We start from the raw sequence: 16,454 nt of genomic DNA, 5'->3' as shown, positions 1-16,454 counted from the left end.
GAGACTTTGTTACCCTGGAAGAGGAAAACTGTATAGTGACCAGGCCGGAGGGCCAGGCCACAAAGACAAAGGGCCAAGTGACAAAGAGGAAGCACTGAGTCTCCTAGAAAAGGGATATGATGCAAGTGAGAGACGGATGGGAGCATCAGTCTGAGCAGAGCTAGTCCCAGGACACAGCCATAAGGGGGTGTCCCAGCAGTGAGTAGAATCTCCATGACATACCCTGTCTCGCAGCCCCTGGTATAGATGCATGGCAGAAGTAGGTGCATGGCAGAGATAGGAAGGGGCATATTGGGAGGGGTGTGGCCAGAGAACTCCACACTCTGGCTATTCTGGACTTTGGGATTGCTACATTTGGAACTGTGAGCAGCAGTCACGCCAACCACCAGAAAAGCCCTGAACTGGGGATAGAAAGGTGGCACATAGCCACTGCTGTGTCCCCCACATGCCCCAGGCTATGTCACTCAGAGGTGCAGCTCATAATCTGGTCCCTGTTCTGCAACAATTATTTGTTTTACCAACCCTGCTCCTGCTCGGCAAGTTATCCCTGAAACATGCTCCAATGAGTATATCACTAAACAACAGTTTTGTTGAACAAATTCTTTCCAAGCTGAGGCCTTATGTGCCATAGGGGATAGCGCTGATGAAGATATATGGAACGGGATCTCTCACTCCTCCTCCACTGATGGTGTTTTACAAACACGCAGGCATAGAACAAATATACAAAACTGGATTGAACGTGTGTTGGAAGGAATGCAACCTGAAAGTTACCTTCCTGCCCATCTGGTGGGAATGTCCTAGAGTATTTTCCGCAATCCTGGAAAGATGCCTGTTGACAAATTAAAGACATAACAGGAACTAAACTCCCACAGGATCCATTGCTCTTGCTTCTGTGGATGGGTCTATTCCATGGGTCTATGATTAGGAAAGAATTGAATTAATCACCCACGTATTGGTAGTAGCTGGATGTATTGTCACTTCCAGTTGTAAGAGGAAGGACCCTGCTATCTCTCATGGAATGGGTTGGCTAAATTTGGGACATTTCAAACATGGAAAAAATCACTTTGTTGAAAGGACAATTGAATCAGTGTCTTCTAACTTGGGATGCTGGCTTTTAGATTCTCTTAGTGTAAAATAATTTAGCAAGCAAAGACATAAGCAAATCTTTATTTTCATGTCCTGATTTCTTGCAGATTGCTGACTGGCTTGGACATAGGGATTTTCACTGCATGTGCAAATGCAGGTGCGTTTTTATTTCATTAAAATGATTAAAACAAAAGAGAGGTTTTTTTAAAGCAATATCCATGTAGAATGCTGCCCTTTGCACATTATTATTATTAGTTTTATAGAGCCCAGAGGTATCATAGGCACTTAAAAAAACACACATGATTCAAGTTTCATCAAAGAATTTACAGTCTTACGGTCCTGGTACTGCAAGCGTTTCTTCACATGAATAATGTTGTCCGTGTTAGTAATCCCATGCACATACAAAGTTGCAGGACTGAAGCTTATGTGCTGCAATTGACTGACACGTGAGGATATAAAAAGCACTAGGAAGGGGAGGAAATGGGTTACAGATATATGATAAACAGCCAAGGTATACATTCGTCTTGGTGGTACAATCTCTTTAAAATTGAGCATACACATTTTCTACCGTGAATGCAAAATACAGAGTAAAGCTATCTGGTTTGTGAAATACTGGCTGAAGTGACAAAAGCACAGTGTCAAAATCTCATTAACCTTTCTGTCCCAGGTATTGTGCATTATAGCTCTTAAAACCTCCCCCTGTTTGTTATGTGCAAGTACACACCAGTAGCTGCAGAGAGTTAATGAGATGGGTTCAAACTAGAACCTCTTATCCATCCTCACCCACAACTCAGATGTTACTGCTTTGGATAAAGCGAGATCTGGTGAAAGTGAAGTGAAGTGGAGACTTTAGAGATGTCACGTCGTATCTCTGCGCCTCAATTCCCCATTTGTAACAGCACTTCCCTACCTCACAGGGGTGTTGTGACGATAAATACATTGAAGATTGTGAGTTGGTTACTACCGTGATGGGGGCCATATAAGTGCCTAGGAAAGAGAGAGAGAACTAACAGTTTGACAGCGGAGCAGATGGCTGCTTTGTCACTTACCGCCTTAGGTCTGGCGCTAACACAAGAGGAAGGGCATGAGCTCTCTGTGAACTCTCAGGGCCTGCCAGAAGGTACTGCTAACAGAACCTGGCATAGGATTGAGGATTGATGCATCCTCGAGGGAGGCTGGTGGCCCTGCATGAGACTGTGCAAAGGCAGGCAGAAGTTCTTCTCACTTCCCTGCACCAAGGGGAAAATACCTCACCAAACACTCGATCTGTTCCTCAGAACAAGATCCTGAGGGAAGATGGATAAAAGCCTTCAATGGACAGCCAAGAGGGGGATGCTGTTGTGGATTGCTTTTTATGCACTCCAGAAGAAGGTGGAGTTTTTGTTTTGGCTGGAGGACTAAACTACTCAGAGAGAGGAAAACTGACCCTCATCCTCCACAGTCAGAGATAAGAGACTTTGCCACACTGCCCCAGGCAGAAGAGGGCAAGTGAAATTTTAGGCTCCATAGAAAGTCCCAGCCCAAGTGTTTTAGCAGAGGTCTCTCTCTACAACATAGAGGAGAGTGGAAAAGTGAAATGAAATGCAGCAGCTGCCAGAACTGGTACTGTAGCTAGGATCTTTAGTGTAGTCTGTTCTTATTAATAGGTGCAAATTGTGCACTGTGTAAAATGATAAAAAGATGTTTAAATCTAATTATACACAATTCTGTCTTGTCAAGAATAACGTTTCAATTAAGGTACATTTTAAAACTGCCAGCATCTATGCAGGCAATGATTGTCAGCTTGCTGTAAAATGGAAGATTGCGTTGTACAGCTGGATAAATTAATTTCCCAAAAGACAAGATGCAGTTGCTCCAGTATAAATCAGTTGTAGTTTAGCTTGTTAGGCATGTTTGTGGCTTATCACAGGGAAGCTAAACACTACCAATGGCTGCAGTGCAATAACTGCTTGCAGGGGTAAATCCAGTTCAGTGCAATTGTTTGGAGCAGAGCCTGCAGTGGTGGATGCAAGACCTGTGAGTGCTTACATGTCTGATCTTCTGAAAAGGCAAACAGCTATCAGTAGTTGACCGTAAGAACTGATGTTGTCTATGCTAAATAGAAGGACCACTTGAAGAACAGAAACATGCCTGTGATGGGGCTTTTGGATCCTTTCTGGAGATTGGTGAGGAAAGAGTTAATTCTCTTCCCCTGGACAGAGGCAGGCAGGATCACGATTGTTTTCCTTGCATTCAGGGAACTGCAGAATAGCAAGGCTGAGCCAGTTATGACCCACTAGCCCAATCCTTCAAGGCCCTGAAGAGTCTGTTGGGGACTTTAGCACACAGTCTGGGTCCAACTATCTTCTCTTGGTGCACACAGATTTGATAATGCCATTGGCGGTTGACTGGTCTATTGCCCCTAATAAGCGCTTGTCTTTTCTAGAGGTAGGTTTTATTCTTTAAATTTATTTTTGTTTCTCTTATATTTGGCACTGGGCACTGAACCTTTTGATGTAAACAGAGGAGCAAGATAGTGTAGTTCAGAAACCATTCCAAGTCATGGACACCGATTGTTTCATCTCAGTCCCCGTCAGGGTAGTTTGCTGAGCTATGCTTAATGTACTGTGGGTACTTTTTTTTTATGAAGATGTGGGATGTTTCACATGATGACAGTCCACAGTGGGGTGCATTCATTTTATTCCAGATTACAATACAAATATATAAAGGACCAGACTGAAAGCAAACGTGATGATGATGATGATGATGAATAATTGCAAGGGGGGAGAAAAAACATTTTCAGAGAGACACACTAGACAACGGTGAAGCTTCGTGGAGCTTACAAAAAACTATATAAATCAGGGTAGACAATAGATGTTGATATTACTTCAGAATACAGGAACACTTCAAGAGTCCCCTTTAAAACATTTTTTTAAGCCAGTGATTGCTTATTTCATGATCAGTGAATCTGAGGAGTAAATACATTATGGACTTCGATAAGAAACTGATAAAATTTACATGTGTTGTATCTAGAGTTGGCTGAACATTTTTAAACAAAAGAATGACTTTTGTATTAAATGGAAATTTTGACAACAATCTTTTTTTCCAGTTTTTGTGTGTCCAAAATCTTAAAACTTTGGTGTTTGATTTTTTATTTTTATGTAAACCTGAGAAATTCCATAACAAAATTTCTACAAAAATGAAAAACTTCATTTTTTTTTCAAACTTTTTCACAGAAAATAATAAAAACATTTTCCAACCCGCTTTAGTTGTGACCATCCTGCTTCAAATTTAGATCCCTGTTTCACCTTCTGGTTGTGTTGCACTGCTCAGGCAGCATAAAATAGCTGGAAAGGCAGGGGAAATTCCTGCATGGCATAAAGCTAACATAACCAGTAGTATCCCACCTGCTCCCTGCCCCACAATTAGGGGGAATTCTGCAGGCATAAGGGATAGTGAACAAAGCAAATTGCACTCCAGCAATCCTGGGCCAGTTGGAACAGCTCTAGGGAACCATTACTGTCAGAGTAATTTAGAGCAGCCCTGAGGCTGCTTTAAGTTATACCAAGGGCTGAAACAGTCTCTGTCTCATCCCAGTATGATGGGGAGGGGGAAGGGAAGGGGACATAAAGATGAGTTAGAACCACATGCCCCTGTCCCTATTTATTCCTGAGCCAATCATAACCTGGTTGGACCCATGAATCTGGCCATTCATCTTCAAGATTGTTCTCAGCCTTCTGAAGGGATGAACAGGTTCCTATTCCTTTTATTTGTTTACCTAAGAGCTGTTGTTTTAATCCAGCTCTCATTCAGCCTTTTCATAACGTCTGTGTCAGGTTTCCTTTACAAGGAGGCAGAAGCTGCCCAAAGAATCAAATATTTTTCTCCCCAGGGACACAAAGCTAACTATGGCAGAAACCATTGATTGGTCCTTTAATCCATTATCAGATTGAAGGGGGAATCAGTGAAAATTTTGATGGTGCTAATTTGCCCTTGGGCATTTCTGACTATTAATGTAATAGCAAAAATAAATAAAGTCAAATCCTTGTAAGAGCAACACCTCCCTTTGCAAAAAGTGAAAACAAATTCACATGTGCCAAAAACAAAACACGCCCCCTCCCATACCTCACAGCAGAAGTATTTAAATGAGAAATGTGCACCAACTACCCACCTGGGTACCCATGCCTCCTTTCAAACAATAGTGCCTCCCCTTCATTGCTAAAATGTGGGCTGGTTCTGTTTTGATCTCCCACCTTTTAAAAAAAAATCCAGGAATAACCCTTTGAATCCCTCTGTTGCCTTATTTTGTGCCTTAACATGCATAGAATATCTCCCCATCTACTCTTTTCAAAGTAGTGGTCGAAGTGGGCCACTACAAATGGATACATTTAGAGGTCATGCCAAGGCAGGGAATACTACTACTACTAAATATATTAAGGTATTATAATGCTAATTCAGAAATGTCGGTCTCAACCTGTTTTACAAAGGAAAGTGTCTCCTCTCCTAAGCTCCACCTACAACCCACTCATGTATGGCATCAAAATGAGATGCCACCGGGAGTAGATTGGGTTAGTCTTCGCAATATGATCATCCCTCTCCTGTCTTGCGTGTGTTTCGGGTGTCTGTGCAGTCTACTAGTGTTTTCCTGCAGAGCTGTGGGAAAGAGTTGCCATGTAAACTTGCAACAGTGAATCCAGGGCAGAAATTGTCTCCAAAGCCTTCCTGGAACACTGGTTTTGGCTCCAACTGCCATAGAAACAAGAGCCCCTCCTCTTCAGAAAGCAGCCTGAGGAGCCTGGGATAGGTCACCAGAGATCTCTGAACAAATACTAAGGATGTTTCTGTGACAGCCTTGGAGCTGCCTGTGGTAATTTATGAATACTCTATATTCTATATGTTTGGCTGCTTGTTGTAAGAGGGTTTACCGCATGAATACGTGGGGTTCGTTCAAGAAGAGTCTGGCTGCATGTAAGCAGGAAAGGGAACAATGGCTTCAGCTAGCCATACAGCTCCCAACAACTTGAGGTACAATGCAAGCGCCTTTACTCTGAAAGTCCATCACCACCACCACCCTTCTGAGGTCACCAGATTGTTTTTTGGGCAGTAGAATAAAAAAGGGCCTGTTAAATTGAAAACAAATTTGGCTGGATTTTTAAAAGACAGTCCCTCAAGGAGAGGGGAAGGAGAGTTAAGAGGAACAGAATGAAACTAGTCTCCCAGAAGTTAGGGGTCTGGGGCAAGATAGAGATGCTTGTAGACCTTTTTTTGTTTAATAAATCTTCTCTTATGCCAGGTTTTGTTATTGTTATCTTATTGTTAAGATTAAACAATACTTTGTTATAGGAGGGCTGTTTTGGGTCACTGTAATCCAGACTCCTGAAGCGAAGAACCTCTGATGCCCAAACCTAGTTAGTCTTTCTAGGTAAGCACAGCTAATCCATAAAGTACTGTAGCCTAGGGACAGTCTACGAATGGGAGAATTGTAGAATTATATCCCAAGAGAGGTAAAGGCCCAAGGCCTGAGACCTGACAGGACACACTCAAGAGACCAGAAGAGGGGTCATAAGTTCAGCTACCCTTGCAAATGTGACCATTCATCCAAAGAGAGGACGTCTGAAAGGCTGAGGATAAACAGCCCCAAAGTTGGGAGAATCACGTGGGGGCACTGTAGGCATAGCCAGAGCTCCTGGCTTATTCTCTGCAAGTACCAGTCCTTGCTGCTGCTACAATGAACCCAAGATCCCTGTTTACAGCTTGTGAGAACTTCAGAGACCAAGAGAGGAGAGACTCACCACAAGTGGATGTAGGTAGCCTCCTGCTACAGTTTAGGGTGGGCTCTCCCACCTCACCCTCATACAGAGAGGCAGGAGTTCCCGAGAGAACGTTGTGCATCTTGTATTCTGCCCCATTACTGGAGTCTCTGATCCCCACCTACAAACAGAGCAATTTTGAGCACTTATGACTGAATGTTTTCTTGCCATTGACTAATCAGCATTCTTAGCTAACCCATAATGTGCATTGAAGTTAGTTTTGCATAAGGAAGATCTGTTTGGGGTGGGGGGGTTGGATCTTAGGGGTTATAATGTTAGCCTACAATTACCTAATGCAGTAAAGGCAGTCAGCCTTTTTTTACAGTAATCTATTTTCAGATTCTTACCTCTTGTGAGTTTATACAAAGCCCTCCAGGGAGGGCTGCCCACTCTTGTATCTTTCCCTTGTCCATGTATGCATCTTATTAACAAATCAGGTCACTCCCATTAGTGTAAATGGGGTACTCTGGGTTTCCCTGCAAATGAAGTTCTGGGGGAGGGGACTAGAGGGTGCACTTGGGGTGTACCAACTGCTTTGCCAGCTGGAGGTGCCACACATTCTTTAATCTGGTACCCAACATCCTTCTAGAAGCCCGCTTCCCAAGGTTCCAGTAGCCCCATAACTGTTGCTAAAATCCTGATGACAGCTACTCAGATGATAGTGCCCTTACTTGGAGCCAAGTGAGTGGAGTCCTTGTGCAGGAGGTCTTACACTTTGATCATCAGTGAAATAGTTTGAAATGTTGACATTTGTGCTGCTGTTAGGCTTCAGAGTTAACACCTCATTGGGATGGCTAGGTGCAGTCCATCTGTCCCTCAGAGCTACTATTTCAAGCTGTCAGCAGGTGCGGGTAGATATCAGTGCAGTCAGTAGAGTTATGCCAGTTTTACACTAGTTTAAGTGAGAACAGAATTAGGCCCGGGAGTTTCCTCTCCCTTGTATGGATTATTTCTATTTTAAGAGTCAATGTGGCTCTAAATTACTAAAATCAGGGGAACACAAAATTAAAATGAACAAAAATATTACTCTAATGCACTGTGGCCTATACTGGAATTTAATATCAGAAAGCTGAGTTAAGGAAAAGAAAAATATAAATCTGTGACCCTTGTAGAAAGGGTACTCCACAGAAATGGGGCTAAGCAGGAGAAGAAAGGACCATGAAAGTCACTATCACATGAGACAACAACATTGAGAGTCATTGATTGCAAGGATGACAATAACCTGATTATTTACTGCACAGAACTGCTGAGCATCAGTGACTTCCATTGGAATCAGTCCTTTCTCAGGAGGGTTTACTGGTAAAGTATAGGCTCTTATGCTGAGTCTTATGTGAAACAAGCAAATGATGTGAGTCCATTTAAAAAACTGAGCTGACCAGTATTAGAAATAAGATGCTTTTAGAATCTAGGTGGCAGAATTGTGAATTATGCTGGGTGTTGTTCATAGCAAAGGCCATCCAAAATATTACCCTTGAGTTGAACTGGGAGGGAGATACTCTTCTGAGCTCCAGACACAAAATAAGCTCTGCCCACATGAGACAGCATTCACTATATATTGTGCAGATATTCCAAGAGTGATCATGCACACGCTCTAGAATCCTTGGGCTCAGTTTGCCGTAGGTGAGATCCAAGTACACCTATTAGCTCAGCTTGTCTTTCTCTTGGTGAGGCTCGCATCCCCTGCTGGACTTCCTGAGCTTGATTCCCTCCTTGGGCGCTCAGATGCCCCATTGCAAATGCAGACAGATGTCACTACACCAGTTACATATTTCCAAGAACATATTCATAGATTTTAAGACCAGAAGGAACCATTATGATAAACTATTCTGACTTTCTGTATAACACAGGCATTAGAATTTCACCCAGTAATTCCTGCATCAAGCCCATAACTTTTGGTTGAGCTAGAGCATATCTTCGTAGAATCATAGAATATCAGGGTTGAAAGGGACCTCAGGAGGTCGTCTAGTCCAGCCTCCTGCTCAAAGCAGGACCAATCCCCAACTAAATCATCCCAACTAGGGCTTTGTCAAGCCTGACCTTAAAAAACCTCCAAGGAAGGAGATTCCACCATCTCCCTAGGTAACACATTCCAGTGCTTCACAACCCTCCTAGTGAAAAAGTTTTTTCTAATATCCATCCTAAACCTCCCCCACTGCAACTTGAGACCATTGTTCTGTCATTGTACTCCTTGTTCTGTCATCTGCTACCACTGAGAACAGTCAAGATCCATCCTCTTTGGAACTCCCTTTCAAGTAGTTGAAAGCAGCTATCAAATACCCCTCATTCTTCTCTTCCACAGACTAAACAAATCCGGTTTCCTTAGCCTCTCCTCATAAGTCATGTGCTCCAGTTCCCTAATCATTTTTGTTGCCCTCCGCTGGATGCTTTCCAATTTTTTCACATCCTTCTTGTAGTGTGGGGCCCAAAACTGGACACAGCACTCCAGACGAGGCCTCATCAATGTCGAATAGAGAGGAACGATCACGTCCCTCAATCTGCTGTCAATGCCCCTACTTATACAGCCCAAAATGCCATTGGCCTTCTTGGCAACAAGGACACACTGTTGACTCATATCCAGCTGCTTGTCCACTGTAACCCCTAGGGTCCTTTTCTGCAGAACTGCTGCCTAGACACTCGGTCCCTAGTCTGTAGCAGTGCATGGGATTCTTCCATCCTAAGTTTAGGACTCTGCACTTGTCCTTGTTGAATCTCATCAAATTTCTTTTGGCCCAATCCTCTAATTTGTCTAGGTCCCTCTGTATCCTATCCCTACCCTCCAGCATATTTACTCTCCTCCCAGTTTAGAAAGACATCCAATCTTACAATTCATGTTGTTCCAATGGGTAATTACCCTCACTTTAAAAAATCTGCACTTTGTTTCGCTTTGAATTTGTCTAGTTTCAGTTTCTAGCAAGTGGTCTCATTATGGCTTTCTGCTGGATTAAAGAGCCCTCTACTATCAAAAATTTTCTCTCCGTTACAGACTGATTAAGTCACCTCTTATCTGTTTCTTGGATAAACTAAATAGATGGATCTTCTTTAGTCTCTCACTGTAAGGCAGGTTCTTCAGACCTTGAATCATTCTTGTAACTCTTTTCTGAGCCCTTCAATGTTCCGTCAATGTTCTTCTAAAAATCTGGATTCCACAATTGGGCACAACCTGCACTCCAAGTGCAAAAGGATTCCTAGCTTTCCAGAACTAGAGTTCTGTAAGTTAATAATGTAGTCAAGTATCAAATTTTGCTGGGACGCCACTGAGAAGTTTCCTGTCTTCACATTCAGCTTTAATGCTCTTCAAAAAGCAGCCACAACAAGGAAAAAATATTAAGGATAAAATTTTGAGCAGAATCTTGTGTGTCTTTGTATAACTTACTAGTGAGAATTATGGAAATCCTCTATTACATTCATAAATGTACATCAAACTACAGTCCTTACTTTCATCACATACAGATGAAAATATTCAGTTACATTATCTAGTGACTGATGAAAGTAATATGAAAAAGACTGTTAGAAGCTGATAATGCACCAAATATGGTTCTCAACAGCACCAGTGTAAATCTATAATAATGTCCCTAAAATGGACTACATAACCTCTTGATGCCCCTTCCAGCCCTGCATTTCTATTATTTTGTGATGATAAAGACTGAAATTCATGGGATTATGCTGGTAATTGAGATGGAATCCAGCCCATTTTCTTTATTATATGATTAAGGATGTGCGATTTATGCTGAGAGGAGTTAATTTCCAGTTGCCACTAAACAGTTAATCCAGATGGCCTTTCACAATTAATCAACATGGTTTGGAGAATTTGTCACTTTAAGGGTGATCAAATACTTATTTTAAAACATTTTGATAATTTGGGCTGGGGATTTCAAAGGAGCCTAAGGGTGTTAGGTGCCTGATTCCGATTAACAACAATGGGATTTGGGCACTAATTTCCTTAAACTCTTTAAAAAAATCTCAGCATTACTGTACAGCTGATCTTAACTGCATGCATCAGAGAACAGAAGGAAGCACTTTAAAAATAGCATTGTTGAACTAAATCCAGTAAAAGAGATACTGGTTTTTTCCTCCCTGAGACATTATATATTTAAACTCTCAAAATTAATTGAATAACATTAACTTTGTTGACATATCAGTCATTTAATCTTTCAGATTAAATTAGAAATGGCAATATCTTTTGGTTTGACTCTTTTCAGATTAAAATTTTGTCTTGTGTAAAGAAAAATCATGAATTAAATAACTTTAAAATTGGGCATTTCTCAAGGATAATTAGAGGTTTCCTTTCTTACCAACAATAATCTAATACTGTGATTAAAATACTACCTTGGAGTACTTCAGTTAGTTCTGCTAAAAATTTGGTTTATTTTCATAGTCACTTTCCAGTGTAACATCCTGTCCCCCCTACGTTATAGCAATAGTTAGGGTTTTATCTGCCAGCTTATTGTTAGTATCACAAGTAAAATTTTGTGCAACTCTTTGAAAATCTTATTCTAACTATATATACTCAAATCCCTGGTTTGGCTCTCTGATTCATTAGTTGCAATAACATCATATTTGAACACACACACACATTATCTGTATATCGTCTTTCATTCCCTTTTCTGTAGACATTGGGACCTACGAAAAGTGAATTTGGAGATAGATCCCCACAACCACTTCACTTGGATGTGAACAAAGTGAAATAAAAATCCCAGTGCTTCACTGCATTGAGAAAAGAGCAATTCCAGTCACAGTGAAATTTATATATTGAGCAAAAGTAATCTGTGTTGAAAAAAGATTTCACCATAAGAAAGTTCCAGTGTTTGCACAAATCTATAAATATACACTATATATAGATGTGTATGTATACATATGTATAGGTGCTGCATATACAAAGAGACATGTATACATACTTACTGGATGTGTATATAACATTTTATATACAGATCTATTCCTCATCGTGAAGCTATCATTAAGATTTAAACAAGAGAATTTAGAGCATAGAGAGGTACATTTTCAAATCCTGGTGTAGGGAGTTTATCTGCAGTTTTAAGAGTGGTATAGAAACCCAACCAGAGTATTTATTACAAAGAAATCTTTACATAAGTGCTGGAAGGGTTTGCTGAATAACCAGATGTTGCTGCAGAGTCTCCCCACCCCCTTTCTTTAATAGTTTGATTAATCCTGCACATAAAACTGGGGCTAATTACAAAAAAAAAAAGTCTACACTGCAAACATCTCAGCATCTGGACACAGCTGAAGTCAAATCATTCAGCTGTACATCACAGTTGCTTTTATTGTGCTCAAATAAAATAAAACCTTCCAAGAAGTAACATTGACCTATATATATATATTTGTACTGTAAACACTGACATCTCTGAGCAGCTCAGAGTGCATGCAGAAACTTACATCCAAATCTAATGTTTACCATTTGTTAGAAGAGAATTTATTGCTGATTTCCAAGCCAGCGTTACTGCTAGAGTATTGTACTAAAATCTCAGCTATTTCAAACCCTCTAGCTAATGGTCATTAGGGTAGAAATCAATGATTATCTGTCTGCTGGAGGAAGGACAAAATAAATGAACTCTATGAATATGCTGCTTAACATTGCCTACCAGAAACTTTTTTCTACTCACAGAAGGACAGCAGCAGTAGAGAAATCAGACCCAGCCTCTTCCAGTAACCCATTTTCTGTATCCTGCCAGCAACCAGGTTCACAGTTTTGATCAATTCATCCTCCACCAGTGCAGCCAGTCTGTGATTATTTTGCTCCCAACCCAAAGCTCCCAGGCTTGTGAGGCTCCTGGCTAAACTTGCAGGGAAGGCGGATCCAGCTGTTTCAAATCCAGCTGTGTGTGGGGTCCGCCCAGGAACTGGAGTTTATGAACAAACTAAGCCTGACTCTCCTCTCTGACTATATACAAATATGGGGGGGGGGGAGGAGAGCCTGGGGGAAGAGCTCTGGCTCTGAGAGCAGAGTTTGATTTTCTGATGACAATATTCAGCTGCTTCAAACTCCACATTGTCCAAGGATCTTTGAAGAGCACTTCACTTCTATTCATTAGAATAAAACCCAGACTGAGACAATTCAGTACACTGAGAATTGTTAATATACCAATTTTCTCACCTTAACTCTACTTTTGTCAATACATTTGTAAAATTATTTGTTTAAAAATGCATAATTGCAGGATTCAGGACAACATACCTCTTCAGAGAGGGCACTTCAGCACATGTTTAACTTTACGCATATCTTAAAGTTTCATTGATTCAATGGGAGTTAAGCACATATTAAAATGCTTTCCTGAATTAGAAACTAAAATAATAATGCTTTGCATTTATGCAGAGTTTTTCTTCCCAAGATCTCAAACTGTTTTTCAAAGGTTTGTAAGTAATATTCTCCAAACTTTACAGATGGGGAAACTCTGGTACCGAGAAAAGAACTGGCTTGTCCCAGTTATTAACACAAGCCGTCTATGAGAAAAATGGGAATAAAACCCAAATGTCCTGACTCCCAGTCCTGTCTTCTATCCTTTGAAACACACTGCCCTTAAAATATGCTAAAGTCGTGACCAGAGTAATTACCATGACAGAGAAAGAAGTGATGATATCCATTCTTTTACAGCCAAAAAGTTACTCTAATTTGAGACTCATGTTCTGCAGTTATTGATACATAGTCCTACGTATATATACTGTAAAGCTATTACCCATTTTACAGTTCATTAAACTCTTTGTGTGTGTGTGTGTGTTGCTGATGATATATATCAGAGTTTAGCTTCAATAAGAAATGAAATATCAGGTCCTTATATCTTCACATTCAAGGCCCATCACAATCTATCCCCACCCAAGCTAGCATCTCTACTTTGCTGTGATGTCTACAAAAACTGGATAATGATGAGGCGGCTGCTTTGCTGAGACCATTGGCAGTCATGATGACCAATACTGTCTCATTGTTTCCTTGTATTCTCCCATCTGTCTGTATCCATCTATTGTCTCTTGTCTTACACTTAGATTGTTAGCTCTTTGGGGTAGGGACTGTCTTTTTGTTCTGGGTATGTACAGACCTAGCACAATGGAGTCCTGGTAAATGACTGGGGCTTGTAAGTGCTATGATAATACAAATAAATAATAATAATAATATTGAATGACATTTGCATATAAACTGCATCCATCAAGGTGTATGGAGTTATCTGTATACATTATACAGCTAGAAATACAACAGAAAGGAAGAAAGATATTAAGGGAGGAAAAACAAGAGTATTGAAATTAGATGGAGAGCCAATGAAGTAAAGAAATATAACCTGGCTGTTCTACACAGCAAGAACTGCAGAGGAGAAGGCTCTAGGATTGATAGTGGTGAAATTGACCAGAGCTGAAGAAAAAGAAAGGAGGCCAAATTGGATAAGCAGAGGAGCCTGGGAGAGGCCCAGAGAGGCAAAGTCTATGATGTAATGGGAGTAAGTCTATGAAGGACTGTCTAATTTAGCAGATTGTATCTTGCTTATAGCCTCGGTGGGTTTGAGTTTGAATCCAGCAGAAGCCCTGGTGGCAGAAGTGAAAATTATTCTCCAGAAGTCTTTAAACCATGACTGGATGTTTTTCTACAAGATATGCTGCAGTAGCCCAACCAGCAGTTATGGCTTTGATTCAGAAATTACTGTGTGAACTTGTATAGCCTGTGTTATGCAGGAAGTCAGACTAGGTAACCATAATGATCCCTTCTGCCATTAAAATCTGTGGAATAAGGAGGGAAATTTTGAACTGGAGGCTGAAATGTTTAGAATTCTTTGCTAGGGGCAGTGTCTAAATATGTAGAGATCTACAACAGTTGAGAACTTTCCCAAGAAATACAAACTGGAGAATATGATCCTGCCTAAGAATAAAGTGAGTCAGATTGTCAGCTGGTGTAAATTGGTATAGTTTTGATTACAACTGAGCTATGCTGATTTACACCAGCTGAGGCTCTGGCCCTGTATGTCTAAGTATGAGCAAATATTTAATAACGTTTTTAAAAGGAATTATTTTCCAATCTATATATTGAAATACTGATTTTTTAACCAGGGATTCTTTGAGCAGATCACTGACTCCCTCTCATTTCGGAATTAGTGCAGTTCAAAAGGTCGACAGTTAATTTCTGTTTGGCCCTTCGGTTTCCAGGCTTGAGCACTGTGTGTTTTTTGTGTGTGTGGAAGTCAGAAGCAGGCAGGCTTTTCTTGGAAATGTCACAGATTATTCATGATGGATGTTTAAAACTCTTTAAAACCAGGAAGAATCTCCTGCGGAGAAGGAAAACTTGGAGAGAAACGAAGACCCCAGCAGGAGCCCAAAAGAACTTTAAACAGTGGTGGACACTGACAAGACAAGGTCACTGTACAGTCAGTAGCTCCGAGTACAGCAAAATTGCAGCAATGGAATTTTCTAATGATCAGAAGCTAGAAAACTAGTGATAGCCCTGAACTAAAGACCTAGATCAAAATACCCACAAACTACAGTAGAGGCATGTTTGAAATCTGAACCTGCATGTGAATCCAAATGATCCCTAACTTTTTATGAACCAAAACAAACCCTACTGTGAATGCTACAATGTTTAGAAGCATTCCCAGCCAAGATCCAGGTTTTACAATTTGTGTTCATCTTCTCTGAAAACTAAAAATAGGAGATAGATGGAACATTAAAGGGCAAGAGTGTGGAACACAAGAAAATACATAACGATATGGCTGTGCAATATAATTTTAGGAAGAGATTCCTGGGTCAAATTCACCCACCTGAGCTGGAAATGGAAGGTGCTTACCCTGGATGCAGGACACCATCTCCTGTGGGATGGCATCTTTAAGATCCAGTTGGGGTTCTGTAATAGCTGTTCTGGTGGAGGTTGTCTGGAAGAAATGCTGACTCAGAACAACATCCAGCTGGCTCGGCCCTGCCTCTCCTGGGGCTTCCCTGACCATTTCTAATGCTGCTTTAATCAGATCTTCCCTAGCCCTTGGCACAGTGCGGTTTGTAAGTGGCCAGTGCTACTGAGCTTCTCTATAGGCAAACCTCCCGTTCCTGGGGCCCACAGCCTGCATTGCTCCAGAGTGTGTGTGTGGACTTGACACTTTTTTGTCTGCTTTCAGATTTTTGTTTTAATAAGCTTAGATGAAGTTCTCCAATAACCTATATTTTATATTTATGTCTGCTGAGCTGATGCTATTTATTGTCAATAAGGGCTTGTCTACACAACATGATAGTGCATGGCAACTCTGGAGTTGTGACCACATGGGGTGTGAGTGAATGTTTGGATCATAGAATCTCAGGGTTGGAAGGGACCTCAGGAGGTCATCTAGTCCAACCCGCTGCTCAAAGCAGGACCAATCCCCAATTTTTGCCCCAGATCCCTGACTGGCCCCTGCAAGGATTGAACTCACAACCCTGGGTTTAGCAGGCCAGTTGGTGTGCTGTAGGTTCCCACCATGGCTTGCCAGGCACTAACTCACTGTGTAGACGAGCAAAATGTTTTACATATATTTTTCAGATGAGGAAACTGAGAAAGGGAAATTAAGTTACTCTCCCAAGGACATGGAGCGAATTGGTTTCAGAGCCAGGCTTATAGCTTAGTAC

General features: G+C 41.1%; 1 protein-coding gene across 1 annotated transcript in view; it reads right to left on the bottom strand.

Annotated features, from left to right (window-relative positions):
* LOC119863153 (TGF-beta receptor type-2-like) overlaps positions 1-16,094 on the bottom strand; it is an 88,558-nt gene extending 72,464 nt beyond the window's left edge. The window contains 1 exon segment of the mRNA XM_043504968.1: positions 12,494-16,094. Within this exon segment, the coding sequence (XP_043360903.1) occupies positions 12,494-12,545 (52 nt within the window). The 5' untranslated portion in view covers positions 12,546-16,094.
* Positions 16,095-16,454: the final 360 nt, after the last annotated feature.

Source organism: Dermochelys coriacea, chromosome 11 (genome assembly GCF_009764565.3).
Source record: "Dermochelys coriacea isolate rDerCor1 chromosome 11, rDerCor1.pri.v4, whole genome shotgun sequence".
Lineage (NCBI taxonomy): Eukaryota > Metazoa > Chordata > Testudines > Dermochelyidae > Dermochelys > Dermochelys coriacea.
Note: the sequence above shows the minus strand (reverse complement) of the source record. Positions and strands in the feature narration are given on the sequence as shown.